Source organism: Protopterus annectens, chromosome 1.part2 (assembly GCF_019279795.1).
Source record: "Protopterus annectens isolate FY-2018-M chromosome 1.part2, PAN1.0, whole genome shotgun sequence".
NCBI lineage: Eukaryota > Metazoa > Chordata > Ceratodontiformes > Protopteridae > Protopterus > Protopterus annectens.
The window spans coordinates 920,586,940-920,606,251 of NC_056727.1; the positions used below are offsets into that span (position 1 = coordinate 920,586,940).

Below are 19,312 nucleotides of genomic sequence, written 5' to 3' on the forward strand. Positions count from 1 at the left end.
CATTCCACATTGCTGCAGTCCTAACAGAATCCCAAAGCAGAGGTAAGGGAGGCTGGCAAATCATAAGGAAGCAGGAACTGACAACATGCCTTGCAAAATAGCTGTGGCAAAACCAGCCCTAGACTTAGAGTAGAGAGGAAGGTGATAATGCTTAGAGAAAGTATGCACTGAACTCCAACTAGCTGCCTCCAAAATATCCTTAGTTGCCACCCCCCTTAGAAATGCTGTGTAAGTGGCAGTAGCCCTAGTGGAATGAGGCCTAATCCCAGCTGGAATCTCCTTGCCATGATGGGAATAACAAAATGTAATGCAACACCCAATCCACCTAGAAATAGTTTGTTTTGACACAGGCTTGCCCTTTGAACTCAAAGCAAAAGAAACAAACAACTGCTGAGACTGCCTAAAATCCTTAGTCCTGCTCAAATAATAACGCAATAGCCTGTGTACATCTAAAGTGTGCAAAATCTTTTCCCCTTTATTTTGGGGATCTGCATAAAGGTAGGCAAATGAATAGTTTGGTTTAAAGCCACACTAGAAACCACCTTAGGCATAAAGGAAGGATTAGTTCGTAAAGATACCCTATCCTTATGAAAATCCAAAAGGCTCCACTGCCATAAGGGCCTGCAACTCAGAAACCCTTCTTGCAGAAGTAATGGCCAACAAAAGCAGTCTTCCATGACAAGTATTTCAATTCAGCAGTAAGGCTCAAAAGGTTGTAGAGTAAGTTTCTCCAACACAAAATTGAGATCCCAAGCAGGAGTAGGTATATTCTTTGCCCTCTAACAAATTGCTTGAACAAAGGATGAAAACAATGGTGGGTCACAATCATAGTGAGCTGAAATTGCTGCAGCATGAATCTTAATGGAAGAGAAAGACAAACCTTTGTCCAGTAACTCAGTAAGATATTGAAGAGCCACACTCAAATTTGGCTCAGTAATCTCCAAATTGTTTGCTGCACTCCAAAACAAAATCTCTTCCATTTTTTTCCTTGTACTAGGTCTTCTGGCTTCCATAATCACATTTAAAACTTGTTGAGGAAGCTGAGACCTGCTGTCTTTCAAAACAGAATATGCCAGGCTGTTAGATGTAGAGAAGCTTGACATTGAGCAGATGACCGTCCCTCTGAGACAACAGGTGTGGAATCACAGTAATGGGTACCAGTGCTGCGAGGCCAATCTGGAGCTATTAAAATCATCCCTGGCTTGTCTTGTCTGACCTTTAGAAGCACCTTTGGAAGAAGAGGCAGAGGTGGAAAGGCATACACATGAAGATTTTTCCAACTGAAAGAAAGAGCATCCACTTTCCAAGCTGTGTGATGAAATCCTGCAAAACTTTGGCAGCTGGTGGTTTAGTGGAGAAGCGAACAGATCTATGTCTGGAGTTCCCCATGACACTGTCAATTTTGAAATACATGAAGATCCAGTTTCCGGGATCCATGATTTGTCTGCTTAATACATCTGCTAAGGAGTTCTGTGCTCCGGCAGAAACCTTGCCTGAAGAGTTAGTTGCAGACTGAGCGCAGTCTCCCATAAAATCATTGCTTGTCTGCACAATGGGTAAGAATGTGTTCCCCTTGTTTGTTGATGTACCACATGACAGTTGTGTTGTCTGTTAGAATCAACACCTGCCCTGGAAGAAGTAACTCCTTGAAAGCAATTAATGCAAACTGAACTGCTAACATCTCTTTCATGTTGATATGTAGATGCTGTAGTCTGGCAGGCCACTTGTCTTGTATCCACTTTCCATTTAGATGAGCTCCCAAGCAATATCTGAGGCATCTGTCGTTAGAATCTGACTTGCCTCTGGCCGGGTCACAGAGAGTCCCTTGTTTAGGTGACATTCCTGAGCCCACCACAAAAATTCCTTTTGAATGCAAGGTATTATTTGAATGACAGTGTCCAAATCCTGGCAGTGCTGTGTCCACAGATTTTGAGATACCATTGTGGCTTCCTCATATGCAGTTTGGCATTGGGAAGCACCAGAATACAAGATGCCATGAACCCTAAGGCTTGAAGGACTGTCCTTGCAGTCAGCCCGGACTGAAGAGATAGATGATGGAAGTAACTGGAAAGATTCTTTTGTTTGTCCGGGGTTAAAAGGCCATCTGGGCTGCTGTATTCAGTCTCACACCCAGAAAGCACATGTCTTGAGAGGGTACTAGACTGGACTTTATTTCGTTCACAGAATACCCTAGGCATCTTAGCACTGCTATGACATATTCCAGATGCTGTAGAAGATCTTCTTTTCTTGAGCCAGAATCAGGCAGTCGTCCAAGTAAGGATAGATTTGGATTCCTTTTAGCCTGAAGTAAGCTATCACTGGAGCCAGAACCGTGAATACTCTGGGCGCAGTAGATAAGCCAAAGGGCAATGCAGAGAACTGATAATGAGAATTTCCAGCTGCAGATACTTCCTGCAACTTAGTCTTATTGGCACATGAAGGTAAGCTTCCTTGAGATCTAAAGTTACCATCCAGTGATCTTTGCCCAGCAGAGGTAAAAGCTGTTGTAACGTCAACATTTTGAACTTGGGAATGTCCAGATAAGTGTTGAGGATAGATAAATCCAGAATTGGTCTCCACGTGTTCCTTCTTTGGTACTAGGAACAGGCGAGAATAAAATCCTAGGCCCCTTCCGGCACAGGAACTGACTGAATGGCCCTATTTGGAGCAACAGAGAAATTTGAGCCTCTGTTCTTTGAAGAGGAGGAATGTCTGGCATGCCTTTGAAAGGAGGCAAGGTATGGAAATAAAACCTGTAACCGTGGTGAATAATATCCAGAACCCATCTGTCTTGGGTAATTAAATCCCAATTTTCTTTGAAAAGAGACAGCCTTCCTCCCAAAGGTGCTGCCAGGCGAACGTACTGGCAGCTGAAAAGGCAGGTCATTGGGTCTGCTTACGAAAGGACTGACCCCTGCCCTCACCAGAAGTCTGAGCAGGGGAACTCCTGTCCTAGGCCTAAAAGAACCCTGAGCTCTGCCCCTACCACGTCTAGACCTACCCCTAGACTGGGAATCATAAGCAGGATAAGTCCATCCCTTAGTAGGCCAATTTCTACTAAACTCGGAGGCTGCACCTGCAAAAAATCTTTAACAGTTTGCATAGACTTAGCCTTGTCCTCCATTTTCTTCAAAACTGCTTCCACAGGCGAACCAAACAACACATCTGACTGTAGAGGAGCATCCAAAATCCTTGTCTTAACATGCTCAGCTAAATTCTGATCTCTCAGCCAGGCGTGCCTACGAAGAACAGAACCAGTGGCAGCCACCCTGGAGGAGGCCTGCACAGCATCAAAACCACACTGCAAGGAATGTTTACCCACCTGTTCAGACACATGAACTAAATCCTGCAACTCTTTACACTCAATACCTTCAGCCAGAGCATCCACCTTAGATTTCAACTGTGAAAGAAGATAATTCTGATATTTTAACATGTGAAACTGACAATTCAACGCCCTCATGGCTAAAGTGGAAGAAGTATACACTTTCTTTCCCCATCTATCCAAAGCCCTTGCCTCTTTATCAGGAGGGACAGGATTTTTAACAACTGAGGCCTTCACACCTTTAGGCCCCTGAGAGACAGTTTCTGGGTCTGCCATAGGACTCTTAAAAGATACTTATGAGCTTCAGGCACCCTATAATACCTATCCGGTTTAACTGGGGCAGGAGGCAAAGAATCAGGATTCAGGAAGCCTCTGCAAACACATCTTCCACCACATTCAAAACAGGAGGTATAGCTAAAGGCCTATGCTGGGGTAAAAACAAGAATTCCCTAAGCCTTTTCCTGGAATCAGAGAAATCTTGACCTTCCCATTTAAAATGCTCCCTCATGGAATGCAGAGTCTCTGAAAATGAAAATCCTCAGGAGGAGAAGCAGAAGGAGTAGAATCATCCACATCAGAATCAGAATAAGGAGGGTACTCCTGCAAGTCTTCAGAAGACTCAAGCCTCCGAGCATTGCTCAAAACTCTCAAACTCAGGTTCCACCCTAGGCCTCTTATCAGGAGGGGCATAGAACCCTAATCATAGTAATCAAATCCTCTGCCATTTTAAGCATATGTTTTAGGCAAAGATCCTGAAGCACTAGGAGAAACCCCCACAGAAGCTAAACTTGGCCTGCCCCTCAAAGAAGCCTTGGAAACTGAAGGGAGGCTCTAACCACCTTAGGAAGAGAGGGAAGAACAGCCACCTGAGAAGCCCCCTCAGCCTGGCCTACTTCCTGAGAGGATACATCCTGTAACAGTAAAGTCTCTCCCTGAGACTCCAAAGAGACACCTGGCAAAACCTCCGGCTCCACTGAGCCTTCCAAAGAACCGACGTGGGACTGTCGGTTCCTCCACCAGGCTTTGCTGCTTTATCTTTGCGCTTTTTAGCCCGGAGCATCCGACGGCATTTTATAATTACAACGATTCCCAAACACTAACCTGGCACAGTCTAACCTTCTCTTAATAGTGCGTTTGTTAAATCTAGCACAAGAGCGGCATCCAACAACGTCGTGCTCAGGCCCTAAACAAGGTATACACAAAGTATGGTAATCCCTATGAGGTATCTGTTTCCCACAAGAAATACAGTTATTCACTTTTTCTGACATCCGGTTAAATACTGAGGCAAGAAAAACAAAATATTCAACTTTGATTCGGTCTGAAACTCTGACTTCAGAAACTTTCAGAACGCCAACCTGCACCGCAAAATTGCTTCTGCATCGGACCATGCGGCAAAAGACTGAGGATATGTGACTGACGCCAGTCATGCGCGCCTGACCGACGTCAGCCATATACTTTGGTATTCGGGCCGACTGGACAGCGGACTACCCAATAGTTAGGACTGCAGCAATGTGGAATGAAGAACATCATCCCTCCACTATAAAACCTCCTCAGCTGGTCTACCCACCATCTCCCCCAAGAAACTATCATTTTAGGTGATTTCAATATCGACTGGCAATCCTGTTCTGGCAACCATCCAATCCATCATGTAAACCTTCATGGCTTCACCCAACTAGTCCAGTCGCCAACCAGGATAAATAAAAACTCCAGCAAGCACACTACCCTGGATTGGATACTAGTCAGTAAGAGCCCCCAGTCATATATAACAGGCTGCCTATCAGATAGCCTCAGTGATCACTCCCCAACATTCCTACTGAAAAAATACCTATACCAAGCTAAACCTGTCGTCTACTGTCAGATACGTAAAAAAATAAACTTTAACCAACTCACATTCATCTCATCCCTCAAAGAATGTAACTGGCATCCTCAAAAGTACCTCAGTCTTGATAACGCAGTTGCATTTTTTAATACTACCTTCCTGAGCATCCTTAATTACCATGCCCCCATAAGACTTTCCAGAATCAAAGCACAACCCTCCCCATGGCTACAGAAAACCACTAAGTCAGAAATGAAAAACAGGGATAAAGCCTGGGAGCACTGGCGCAAAACCAAGACCCCCTCAGCTAGACAGAAATTCCTAGAACTATGCAATAGAGTCAAAAAGCTAATAAAACAGGACAAATTCCAATACTACCAGTCTGCCCTAGACTCCTCCGAACACAGCCCCAAACAATTCTGGTCCTCCATAAACTCCATCCTCCACCCAGGTAAAGTCAGTACCCCTCCTCCTAACATCCCTTACTCCTCAGAAAATATTGCTACCTCATTCAACACACACTTCACCCAAACCATACTATCACTAGCTAAACAACACAACCCCCCCCCTCCAACCCACACCTTCAACTACTAATCTCCCCACTGCCTTCTCTTTTCTCCTGTACCTACCTCCAACATAAAAAAACTCTTAACTAAACTTAAACCCACCAAATTAGCAGCAGACAACCTCCCAAGTGAATACCTACAAATCGCAGCTGATGCTCTGGCCTACCCAGTATCCATCTTGATTAACCGATCTCTGTCAGAAAGTTATGTTCCCACACTGTGGAAAGTATCACATATAATTCCCCTCCACAAAGGCGGGCCCTCCACAGAACTAACCAATTACCGCCCCATAGCTATTCTCTCTCCACTCTCCAAAATACTAGAGAGATGCATACACTCTCAGGTCTCAGACTACCTCCTTACTAACAACCTCCTTTCCAGTACTCAGCATGGTTTCCAACCAAACCATAGCACCACCACTGCCTTACTCTCCTTTACTAACACTATCCTTCAGCATAAAAACAATGGCTATCTCTCCTCTGCTACTTTCCTAGACCTAGCTAAAGCATTTGACATAGTCCCACACAAACAACTTATCTCTGTCCTCAATAACCTATCCTTCTCACAATCAGTCACCAACTGGTTTCAGAGTTACCTGTCTGACTGCCAACAATCCGTTGTATGGCAGAATGACATATCTCCCCAACTACCTGTCTCCATAGGGGTTCCCCAAGGATCCATCCTTGGACCCCTACTCTTCTCTGTTTTCACAAATAATCTAGCCTCTGCCACCACACATGGTACACTCATACAATACGCAGATGACTCGACCATCATCTGCTCAGCCCAGTCCCTACCCAAACTGCAAAAAGTCACACAGGAAGCCTTTTCCTCTGTTGAAACTTGGTTATTCGATGCCCAATTAATACTCAACCCAAACAAAACTAAACTACTCATCTTCCAAACCGCCAAACATACTCAAAACAACTCTCACTTTAACATCACAGCAAAAGACAACACCACTATATACCCAACTGAACACACCAAATTGCTAGGAGTGGAAATAGACAATAAACTAAAATTTGACATTCACATATCCATGACCATAAAAAAAGTCCACAAAAAACAAGGAGCGTTATACAGAAATAACCATCTTCTCACCAAAGCAGCAAATATTTCAATAGCAAATTCCCACCTTATCTCCACCCTACTTTATGCCTCTCCAATATATAGCAACCTAAGGCAATGCGATCTAAACAAGCTAGAGACATGCTACAACAAAATTGCCAAATTCGCCACAGGGGCATCCTACCGTAGTCACCACTCTCTCTCACTTGCTGAACTGGGCTGGCTTGAACTCCCTCACCTCCTTCAATGGTATCAACTCTCACTCACCCACAAACTAGTAAACCATCCACTAAATGTCCCATCCCTCCACAATCTACTCCAACCCTATCGCACCACCAGACCACTAAGATCCAGCAACAAAAATCACTTGCAGATCACTAAAGCCAATAACTCTGCTGGTGAAGCACTATTCTCTTGCACCATAGCCAAATTATGGAACTCCCTCCCACCCACAATATCTCCATACCATCATGCACCCACTTCAAAACTTTACTAAAAGCGCACCTAAAAACATGCTGGCTATGCCCTTGCAACTCCCACTCTAATATCACCCACCCCATCCAACCACTCCCTTTCTTTCCACTCCACTAACTACCTTGATTATAGCAAGCTCAGATGCTCATAAGCCTAGTACTTGTACAGCAGGAACTTCTTATTTTAACATTTGTTAATGTCTGTTATGTACTTCACAGATAAAGATTCTAGTTGTCTACTGATGTACTATGTTCTTCATCTGTTAATATGTTGTAAGTAATTGCTATGTAAATTGTTAATCGCTACGTAATCCAATGTAACTACTGTCTGTTTATTTTAACTGTGGAGCTTTTCTCCCCGGGCCTCCGCTGAAAATGGACATACGTCCAGTCAGGCACTCCCGGTCAACAAATATAAATAAATAAATAAATAAATAAATATATATATAAATAAATAAAATGAGAAGCAGAGTCCAAGAGGCCAACACAAACTTAATAAAATATATAAACGAGTACAAATGTTAGCGCTTTCGCGATAAACCCTTCTTCAGACATTAATGCATAACATTTTTTTTTTTGGAGAAGAAAATGAGACTGGAAAGTGCTAAAAAGGAGTAAAGGGAGGAAGGGGTATAGAAAACAAAGAAAATTAGATTAGAAACTAAAAACAAAGTCTATTTTTTACTCACAAAAGCTTGAATACTACAACACACAGCTCAAGACAGCTCAATCCACATTCGAACCGTTACAGTGGTAAAAGAGATCTGGGGTAATACAGTAGTAAGGGGCATTATGGGTAAAGATCCAAAAGTCTGGAAGAAAAGCAGCCGAGTCAGATCTGTGGTCGAATCCGATACCCTTAAGTTGAGGAATGACTGAAAATGACAACATCAGATCAAATCTTTTGTTCTCCCTCTGTCATTTGCTGGTTAGTACAGGCAGATTTTTCTGCATGGAGCTATGCCAGGGGATGCTTAGCAATTGTTAGGATCAGGTCGCACGCCACTCTGGTGCTTAACTGATTTGTCTTTTTCTGAATAATGGAGCATAATCACCGTGCTCCATGCATTACACTGTTATTAATATCTAAAACGGTGGTAACAAAGAACTGGAAGACAAACACAGGAGCCAAGCATTGGGGAGGTAAAGAAATTAATGGAATAAACAACACAAGACAGAAAAATAATGAAGTCTAGACAAGGTAAATTACATAAGAAAATTGGAACCACTAGGATGCAAAAAAAAAAGAAGCTATGTACTCACCATAACGTTCCATCTGGGTTGTTGCTCTTCATTTGTCTTAATTCTGTGGGTACTTAAATCCAAATGGATCCAACTCAGCTACATTTCCACCATCTGATCCCAGCTTCAAGCTCCTCCCCTACAAATAATGTCCCTGTCTTCCTCCTCCCTTCAGATCGAGTTTGCTGCTAACCCTAGCATCCCAATTTGACCCAAGGCCTTACGTCATAACCATAGGTATCCAGATATAAGGAGAATAACAATGAATTCTAAGGTGGTGACTATACCTCTTCTATAGAGACCACCACTCAGCCACAAAAAAAAACACAGGGGGAAGGAGGGAGGGATGGTTGAAGACAAATGAAGAGCAACAACTCAGATGGAACGTTATAGTGAGGGCATAACTTCTTTACCTGAAGTTGTTGTCTTCAATTGTCCCTAGCTACCAACACACCTGGGACACCCTCATAGAAGGATATTCCAGAGCAGGCAGAGCCAAAGGATGCCTTGTTCCTGAATAGAATGTCCAATGTATAATGTGAAGTGAAGGTATGAGAAGATGCCCAAGTGGTCGCAGAGCAAATATCATCCAGTGAAACTCTGGACCAGAAGGCAGCTGAAGTAACCATACATCTAGTCAAATGTGCCTTAACATGTCCTGGTGGCCTACATGAAAATTAGATACAGTTGCCAGTTGGACCCTGACAATAGGAGAACTGGCACCTCGGAGAAAAATGCTTGCCAAAATTCGAGAACCACCAGAATTTATTGGAGGGGTAAAAGGATCTAGATCCCGTTGAGAGGCCCAGATAGCAAAATGCTTCCACTTGCTGGAATAAATCTTCCTAGTGGAAGCCTTATCAGCCACAAATAATATTTTTTTGACCAGTGAGGATAGCCCGGGAGTACTGACTGTCATGGGAACTGCAGCAGCCAAGCGGTGAGCTTCAGACAGCCCATATCTGGGTGAGGTATCCCTGAGGGATGAGAGATGAGGTCTAGAACTGGATCTAATGTCCATGGATGACACACTGCGTGAGACCATAGTGAGGGGAATCAGACTTCATGAGGCCAGAAAGGGGTAATGATGATGACTGTGCTCCCCAGCCCGCAAGCTTTCTGAAGGAATTTCAGAATCAGAGGTAGTGGTGGATAAGCATACAAAAGACTGGAGGGCCAAACATGAATCAGAGCATCTCTGGGTTCAGAGCAAAAAACTCACTGCACTTTGCGTTGGAAGGAGAGGCGAAGAGATCACAGCAAAGCTGACCCCACTTTAAAAAGATCCGTTTCACTACTGAAGAATTCAGAGACCACACGTAAGGTGTCAGGATAGACCTGCTGAGCCTGCCCACTAGAATGTTGGACCTCCTTGAATGTGTGTTGCTACCAGAAAATGGCCGGTGGAGATCACCCACTCCCACACACTCACAGGCTCGTGAAACAGGGGAGAAGACTTGGCTCCCCCCTGTTTGTTGATGTACCAGACAACAGACATGTTGTTCATCTGGATGGCAACTGTCCCGAGAGGAAGATGGGCATGGAGAGCTTGCAACGCTAGGAGCACTACCCTCATCTCCAGGATGTTGATATGCAATTGAGTCTCATGGGGGACCACGTGCCTTGGACTGTCCTTCCCAAACAATGCCCCCCCAGTACAAAGGTGTCCGTGGTCACTGTGGCCAAAGTGGCCAACTGAAATAAAGGACAACACCGAAGAAGATCCGGGGAACAAATGTACCACAGAATACAGTCCTTGCACGATCGAGATACGTGAATTGGTTAAGACAGTGGGAGATCTAGCAATGACCACTGAACCACCACAGTCCACTGCAGTACCCTCATGTGCAATCAAGCCATAGGCACGACATTCACAGTGGCCGCCATAGACCCCAATGCCTGTAAGACCAATTATGCTGTTGGCAACTGGGCTTGAAGGATATATACAACACAATGTTTCAAGGACAGAATTCTGTCTGAGGTTAGAAAAACCTTGGTCTGAGTTGTGTCCAACTGAGCGCCAATGAAATCCAGAACTTGAAATGGAGTCAGTAGGGATATGTTGAGACTGATGGTTATGCCCAACTGATGGGCTATTTGAAGAAGGGAATCCTTTGCTTGGCAAAGTCGATGTCTGGAAGGGGCAGAAAGGAGCCAATCGTCCAAGTAAGGGAAGACCTGGAAGCCGTGCAGATGCAGGTGAGCCACTATCACTGCCATCACTTTGGCGAACACCCCAGGGGCTGGGGTGAGTCCAAATGGGAACGCTCTGAACTAATAATGACTGGCTCCCAGCTGGAAGCGGAGGAACCTCTAAGAGCACCTGTCCATCTTGATGTGGTAGTATGCTTCCTGGAGGTCGAACGAGCACATCCAGTCATTCTCCTGCAGAAAGATTGAAGAGTGACCATCTGGAATTTCATCTTGGCAACTGACAGATTTAAAGTGGAACTATCCAGAATGGGTCTTAAGTCCCCTATTTTTTGGCACTAAAAATAATCTGGAATAGATGCCTAATCTGGACTGCTCTAGGGGGGTGGGATAGATGACTTGCTTTTCTAGTAGCTTTGCAATTTCCAGTGCTGCCTCCTCCCTTTACTTGGGTGGAACGTCTGGGAGGTTTTTGGGCAGAAGTGGTGGATGATTGAAGGGAATTGAATAGCCCCTGGATATGATCTGCAACACTCAACGACCGTCTGTGATAGACTCTCAGGCTCTTGGGTGTAGTGAGAGGCATCCGCCAACTGCTTCAGAGCTGAGCAGCTGGGCAACCCTTCAGGGTTGCTGCACGGGCCTGTCCGAGAAAGGCTCTCAAGACCCCTGATTTCTTGGACTCCCCTCTGCCTCAGGGGGCAGCATCTATCGAATCCCCCTCTACCTCTAGGGGAAGGTGAGTCCTGAGTGTCCTGGGAGAAGCTCTGAGATTTTTGGAACCACATTTTCCTCCATGAGGGACTCCGGTGGTGAGTCAATGTATCTCCTTTTGGACATATGTTTTCGAGGCACCTCCTCGGGGAGGGGTCTCTGGGGAGGACTGGAAAACATCTGGCTGCTCCTGTGTGGGAGTTCCCTGGGGCGAAGAGGTGGCAGGCTGTCCCTGAGGTAGCAGGATGGCAGAATCTGTAGCAGAAACAGAGGGAGCCAGGGCGGATGCCGAAGACGAGATCGTCAAGGGTCTCGATGGGATCGAGAGAACCCTCTCCACCATGTCAAAGGCAGAAGGAGAGTGAATGGTCTTAGACGGGGCTACAGATGGGTCCGCAACCCTATGCATCAATGGGGCAGCCACAGCTGATCCTCCAGATGCCGAGACTCCGAATGGAAGGTTCTGCTACGAAAAACACAGAGCTGAAACCATCTCCTCAGATCCAGAGTCGAGGCTACGGCTCCGAGAGCTGGACGGATCCAAACTTATCAGATCCGACCCGCCCAAGGTAATGACCAGCATCGAGGTACCAAGTACCATTAGCGTCTACCCCTCGATGCTGAGTGTCCTTGGAACCGAGAACTCCGAAACCGGGGGTCAGATCGGAGAAGGAGTAATCAGAATGAAGCTGGACTGCATCCCCCCCGCTCTGGAGGAAGAGGGGGCAGGCAAGACCCCCAACTGTATCTGGGGTGTGGATGAATCTCAGCATCATCCTGTCCACCTCTGCTTCATAAAGACTACAGGTGGATATGGACGAGGAGGCCACTAACACCGGCCTAGACAGGTGGTGGAGGGCAGCCGAGGCCAGGGATTGGCTCCAAGGCATCTCCAGCTCCGGGGAGAAGCGAGGGGAACAGAACTGGCGGGACTCCATTCTTTGGAGCTGAACTGATTTTGGCTGGAGGACCTGAAAAGGATAAGCAGTTAGGGGAACGCTTCCTAGGTTTGTCCATATGCTTATGTTTGTCTCCATGCCTGGTCCTCTTAGCCGAAGGTTGAGTCCAGAGGCCGGGGTAGAGACAGAAGAAGCAGGGGTGGCAGAAGAACTCGAGGCCTGGGTCCCGGTAATGGTGGTGGGGGACTTTAAGTATCAGTTTGTTGCTCCTGTTGATCAATGTGTAGGGTCTGAACTCTCGGCTGATCAAGCAGGAGGAATCCAGATGAGCAACCCCTAAACACCCAATGCACAGAGTGTGGCCATCACCTGGGTAAAGCTTGTAGCCACATTCTGTGCACTTACGAAATCCTGGTTTGGGAGTCTCCAACATAACTAAGGAGGGATAGCCCAAACACCTAAACATACACCTAACAAAAGAAAGGGCAGAGACATTTTTTTTTTTTATTTTATCACCAACGCGAACGTGGAGGGGAGGTGACAGAAAGATAGAAACATAGAAATTAGATAAGAGACTTAGCCCCCAAAAATATTCACTTACCTAGAAAATTTGCTCAGAGCAGCGGATCACAATGCTCATGCAGACACAGTGAATGAGATCTGACGGAAGAAGGAAGACAGGGTCATTATGGGTAGTGGAGGAGCTTGGATAAGATGCTGGAAATGCAGCCCAGTCAGATCCGGTTGGATCCGAGTACCCACAGGTTAAAACACAAATGAAGACAACAACTTCAGATGAATGGTCAATACTATAATAATAAGGCATAAGAGACAGTCTTAGTAGATGGAATGAAGGTATAAAGAAAGAGTCCAAGAAAAACATTAACAAAGGAAAGATCAAGGCAGGGAGAAGTATTTTGTACCAGGCTGCACTGATGGTAAAGCAGAGGAAATTTAAGAACTGCAACTTGTGGTATTAGGCTGAGCCTGATGTTTATGTAGACAAAGACGTGATAGTGACTAAAAAAGTGAAAAAGAAGCAGGCCAACCACCAGGAGATTTTAGTGCACCATGCACAAGGACTGCAAAGAACTACGTGAAAATATGATGCTAAAATAAACAGAATATTTGGAAATAAAAAAGCATTTTACAAATTTTTCTTTAAACATGACTTCCATGCACATTCAGTAACGTTATTTCTATATGACCACAAAACCACAAAGGACTTACCACCATCCTCAGCTCTGGGAACCGTTGCCTTACAGCACTGTATGAAAAGAATAACAGCAAAAAACTTTGTAAAAAAAAGCCTGTTGCAAAAGAAAATATGTGCAATACATTTATATATCTATTTATATATCTATCTATACATCTATCTACACACACACACACACACACACACACACACACACACACACACACACACACACACACACACAGCAAAAGATAGAAAGTACAGTAGAGTAAGTACATTTATAACAATTGTAGATGTTTGAACAATCACTGCTTCAGTAGTTTTTATCTGTACGGGTTATATTCTGCTAAGGATATAACAGTCTGCTAACTTCCAAAGCTTCACTGTACCTTCCACACATCCAAACTGTTAGTCAGCTTGAGCTGAGCTGACTAAAAAGTCGGATCTGGGAGCCAAGCCCTTTGAATTTTTATGCCATCAGAGAAAGGGAGGAAAGGCCCTAACAAGGACAATGCTGGGAAAACAAAAACATTCAGAAATGGGGGTGGGGGACAGATACTGCAGAAGTGATCATCTGAACATCTACTATTATAGTAAGTTTACTTCCAAATTGTACTACATTCATCATATAGATTACTGCAGCAGTAGCCTTAGCTATATGGGTAGATTACCATGGTTTAGACTTAAAGCAGGATGGACAAGGGTCCATGACCCTTTGGAGAATGGTTCTGGCAAAGCATTCCTAGAACCAGAGAAGGAATACAGTTTTTAGTGCTTTGTAAAAGTTTGCATATGGGACCAAGTTGCTGCTCCTATAATCCAACTCTTTACAAAAATCCACAGATGAAGTAAAGGTCCTTGTAGACTCTATCTTGACCTTGCCTGGAATTAACTTGTACTGGATAAAGCAAAAGGTAACAGCATGAGACAACTATCTGAAAATGGTCTGCTTTGACATGGGTTTTGTTTTAATTCCTTACCTTCACAAGAAATGAAAAATGTATCAGATTTTCTGAAAGAATTTGTTCTGTCAAGATACTACTTGAGTTGTTTGTGAACATCCAAGGTATGGCGCATTCCTTATCCCTCGTTTTTAGGTTCTGGAAAGAAGATAGGGAGATGGATAATTTAATTCAAAGTAAAATAAGTTGCCTCTTTATGCATAAATGAAGGATTTCTCCCCAAGGAATCTGTATCATTGTGGAAAATGAGAAACAGTTGACCCACCATAAGATCCTGCAACTCAGATGCTCTTTTTTGTAGAGGTCATAACTATTACTAACATGATTTGTTGATGATATGTTAAGAACCACAAGTCAGGCCAGACGATCTGGTCCAAACAGATCAAAAGTTAGTTTTTCTAATGAAAAATTAAGATCCCAAGAAGGAAGCACCTGTTTTCTAGGAGTCTTAGTATACACCTCTTTCAAAAATATCTTCAAGTGAGACTGAATTGAAAGAGGGGTATCCATGGGCTGTCATGCTGAAATGGCTGACAAATGAACCTTGATGGAGGAGTAACACAGGCCTAGGACAGTAACTAACACAAATAATGCAGAACCAGAGAAACATAAGTCCTGAGTGTGTACTGGCCCTTTTTTGGCACCAGCTAGAAAACCTTTTCCATTTTTTAACATTATGATTATCTAGTAGCGGGTTTTCTTGCCTCATTTAGTACCTGCTACACCTCCTCTTCAAAAAGGTGCCTAAAAGGTATTAAGATTCTATCATCCAAGCAGTCATTTGCTTTTTGGGGTCAGGAGGTGCAAAACACTCTTGTCTTCTGTGAGTAAATCCAGTCTGTGAGGAAGCATGTGGTCAATTTCAAAAGAAGGGAGAATCAATTTTGCTTGGGCCAGAAGTAAGCCACCATACATGTTAATATATAACTTCCTAGTAGCAGGTTTCTTTGTTTCATTTAATACCTGCTGCATGTCCTCAGATTATAGGCATCTAAAGGGTATTAAAAATCTATCATCCAGTTACCAGAAGATGATAAAAGTTTTTTCAACTTGGGTGTATGTTCCAAGAATCTTCTTTCTTTCTTTACAACCAGAAACATTCTTGAATAAAAAGCTTTCCCTATCAGGGAATAAAGAACAAATACTATAGCCCCCCTGAACCAGCAAATGCTGAATAAATAGGGAAAATAAATAAGTTTGATCTGGAGGATGAGGAGGAATCTCCTAAAAAAGAGAAAGGGTCTTCCACTGCCATCTATATCCCTGAAGGATCACACTCAAAACCCATTTGAGTGAGATAATCTGCTGCCAAAGACAGAAATGGAGAGTCAGATTTTTGGGAAGCCTTTAAAGGATTGCCAGGGTGGGAAAGGGGTAACAATTTGAATATAGTCCTCCCTTCATTTTGGAGCCTCCTTACCATATTCTGAGCATCTGCTTGCCATGAGTTTTCTCACTCTTCTTATTTTGTTTTTTTATTACACAATCCTGATCTAGGGATGAATTTCTTAACAAACTTAGAGAAGGGAGGTTGAAAAATCTGTGTCAGTCCTTGAAAACATTACCACTCTCATCAAATTTCTTCAAAACATGAGCAGCAATTGGTCAAAAACAACCTCCTATCAACAGGAGAATTCAAAACTTCAGTTTTAACATCTTTAGGCAGATTTTAAGAATATTTTTAATCATGCAATTTATTTCAAAACAGACCCAACAGCTGCTGCTCTAGAAGAAACATCTGTTGAGTTATAAGCACACTTCAAAGTATATTTGGTTACTTCAGACAGGAGAGGGCAAAGCGGCAGAAATGTTCCTCATAGCTTCAAAACAAACAAACAAACAAAAAAAAAAAACAAGAAACACTTTTAACACGTAAGCTTGACAATTAAAAAATCCTAAAAAAAAAAAAAAAAAAAGATTGACAGATAAATGCACTCTTCCCAAATCTATCAAAATCTTTTCCATCCTTGTCAGAAGGGGAATGATTAACATTTACTAAATGTTTAGCTTCAAATGAATGTGACAAATAAATCACTGCTTAGTCAGATATGGGATTATAAAATGAAACTATATATACGATTGTGGAGCCTTATACCATCTATCTGCTTTCTTGGCTGGCTAGCAGGCATGTTGCAAGCTATAATAAAAACAACCTCCAAGGTTGGAAGAACAGTAGGGACAGCAGCAGGATGAGGGAAATTCATTTGCTATAAATCATAATATTTAAAAAAAATGGAATGTCATTATATTCCCACTGAAATAATCAGTTAATCCTAGATATGGTTTCAGAAAAGGAAAATTACCCCAAGGGAAACTCAGAAGAAGTACTCTCTTCAGAATCAGAATCAGTAGCCTGAGGAGAAATAACAGAATTTGTTTCCTCATATTCAAATTCCTATTTATCACACTGGGAATATTTAGAACGTGAAGATTTCATTTTTCTCTAACCAGAAAAAATAGATAATAAAGGTTAGTCCTGTGCTAAGCCCAATAAATGTTCATTGTCTACAGTATAACAAAAACTGGAAAAGATAAACGATTTAACTTTCTGCTTTTTAACAGAATTCCCCATAGAAGCAGACCGACTCCTGACAGGGCAGTACCTTCCACCTTCCTTCACCACCAGCAAGAGTGGTTCTCCCATACCTGCAATGGATATCCCCAACAGCTGCAGATGACGTATCTAATTCTTGAACCATGGTAGCTGAGCAGACTACACCAGAGGAACCAGGAAAAAAAATAGTGGTCTGAACAACCACAAATGAATACTGTAGGTTCTACTGTCTGTGGCTGAGTAAAGACAGCAGCTTGCTGAACTGGCAAATTATTTTTTTTTTAGTAGTTTTCTATTTCTTGCGTTCAGAGGAAGAAGCAACTGAGGAAAAGGTATGTTGTTCCATGGTCAAGCTGAGAAAGAAGCCTGCAATGCAGCTAGGAATGTCAGCAAACATTGATAAACAGGTTAAGTATTAAAAGTAGTGTTTGAAAACAAACTATACAGTGATGAGCACAAAAACACTTGCCTCAACCCCTAAAAGCAATTTTACAAACATAAAAAGTAAATGCAACTCATTAAAAGTAAAGTTTACAGTAAAAAACACTAAAAAGAACACACAGCTTCAACTGACAGAAATGTCTCCAATCATTCCCAAAACAGTAAAACCTAAATAAAAATAAATAGTTATTTTTAAAAAGTACTGCTCAGACATTAAAAAAGAAAAAAAATTGGTAGGTTTTCTCCAAGGGTAACTTATCTGCCCAGCTATGGAAAGACACTAGGCAACTATCAATCCTAGTATGTCCAAAAGAGGAGCTGTCTTCTGTAGCAGGAAAGCTATAAAAGGCTTCTCATCCAGACCACTGTTTTTCTCCAGCTCTTCTCAAGCTGTCAAAGGTCTGGGCATGTGGAAGGTGTCTTTAAGGTTTAGAAGCTGGTCAGCTGTTATATATGAGTCTGGATGTAACCCATATAGCAACACTGATCATATGCCGAACATCTATGTGTTCATTTATGTACACTGTTAATAAATGTTGTGCACACGTAAAACCACTGCATCAAATATTACTGACATGTAATTATAAAAACAAGAAGCACAAGATCATATTTCAAACTGTATCACTTAAATAAATAATTATCTTAATATATGAGAACGTTAAGATTAAGGCAACATAATTTCAGATTAAACAATGGCAATGTAATGCAAAAATAACAAGTCTTTTTTATTTTACTTGTTAAATGTTTGGAAAGGATGGTCTGCAGACCTTTTTCAGCTACAATTTAGGCCAAAGTCAACTGCTACAAACAATGAAGGCAATGCAATAAAAGTATGTTACTCTTCAAGCAGCAAAGCAGAAAGAAAAAGATGTGACTTTTAAGCACCAAGGTTAAAACAACAGTAATACTGTACCAGTAAAGTTATACAATGCAATACTGGTACAAATCTAGACAAATAAGGGCATCAGTCAAGGTCAGTACAGTAAAAGTATTTCGTTCTACATTAAATCTGAAATATACAGGTCATATTCTAGCATCAGAGGCAGTGAAATCTGATAAAGGGAAAATAGTAAGTATGCAAATGCTAAAGCTAGAACACGGGTTTTTCAGAATAACACTATCTTGCAAAGTTTGTGCCTAATATGTCTGAGGTAACTACAGTCTAAGAAAGCTGCTACAGCAAGATGCAGCCAGTGACTAGCACTATAAAAAGGAGTTTTGAGATTCTCAAAAGGCTAGTCATATTTATAACAACATTAAAACACCATGATTTCAATAAGCCAGTTGTTCTGCAAGCAGATGCTAGTCAAATGGTGCAGGTAATTTTTAAAAGAGGAAAAATCTCCTGTCTGTGAGTCAAGGGCACTTACAGTGCCACAAAACAGATATGCTCAGACAGAAAAGTACAGGAAAGTTAGGTACTTAACATAAAGTTAAATCCATGTTGTCTGATTTTCGTCCGGATCAAACATATGGATTGTCAGATCTGACTGGATCCAACCTCAGCATCAACTCTGAATCTTCTTTTTATCCACAGCGCTGACTCCTCTCCTACCCATAATTCCCTGGACTTCACCTTAGATGCTCAGATCGAGTTTGCCCCCCTCTTTTTCTCATATCTGGAACGCCTAAATTATCCCAACCCAAGGAAGAGTGAGTACATACTCGCATGAATGTGCACAGACAAAGAATAAAGGGTCTACTCAATCTCACAGCCATAGGTGACAATCTGGAAGGCGGTGGGAGTGAGGGAGTTTTATATGGATGAAAATCAGACAACATGGATCTAATGTTATGGTAAGTACACAACCTTCGTATCCAAATTGTCTAATTTCATCTGTTTCAAACATATGGAACAGAATCCCAAGCTGTCAAACTGAGCAGCATCAAGGAAGGACATTCCTGAGTA

General features: G+C 42.7%; 1 protein-coding gene across 1 annotated transcript in view; it reads right to left on the reverse strand.

Annotated features, from left to right (window-relative positions):
- LOC122792422 (nuclear RNA export factor 1-like) overlaps nucleotides 1–19,312 on the reverse strand; it is a 1,378,427-nt gene that overhangs the window by 67,311 nt on the left and 1,291,804 nt on the right. Inside the window, exon 11 of the mRNA XM_044060210.1 lies at nucleotides 13,482–13,518. Within this exon, the coding sequence (XP_043916145.1) occupies nucleotides 13,482–13,518 (37 nt within the window). The remainder of the gene's footprint in view (nucleotides 1–13,481; nucleotides 13,519–19,312) is intronic.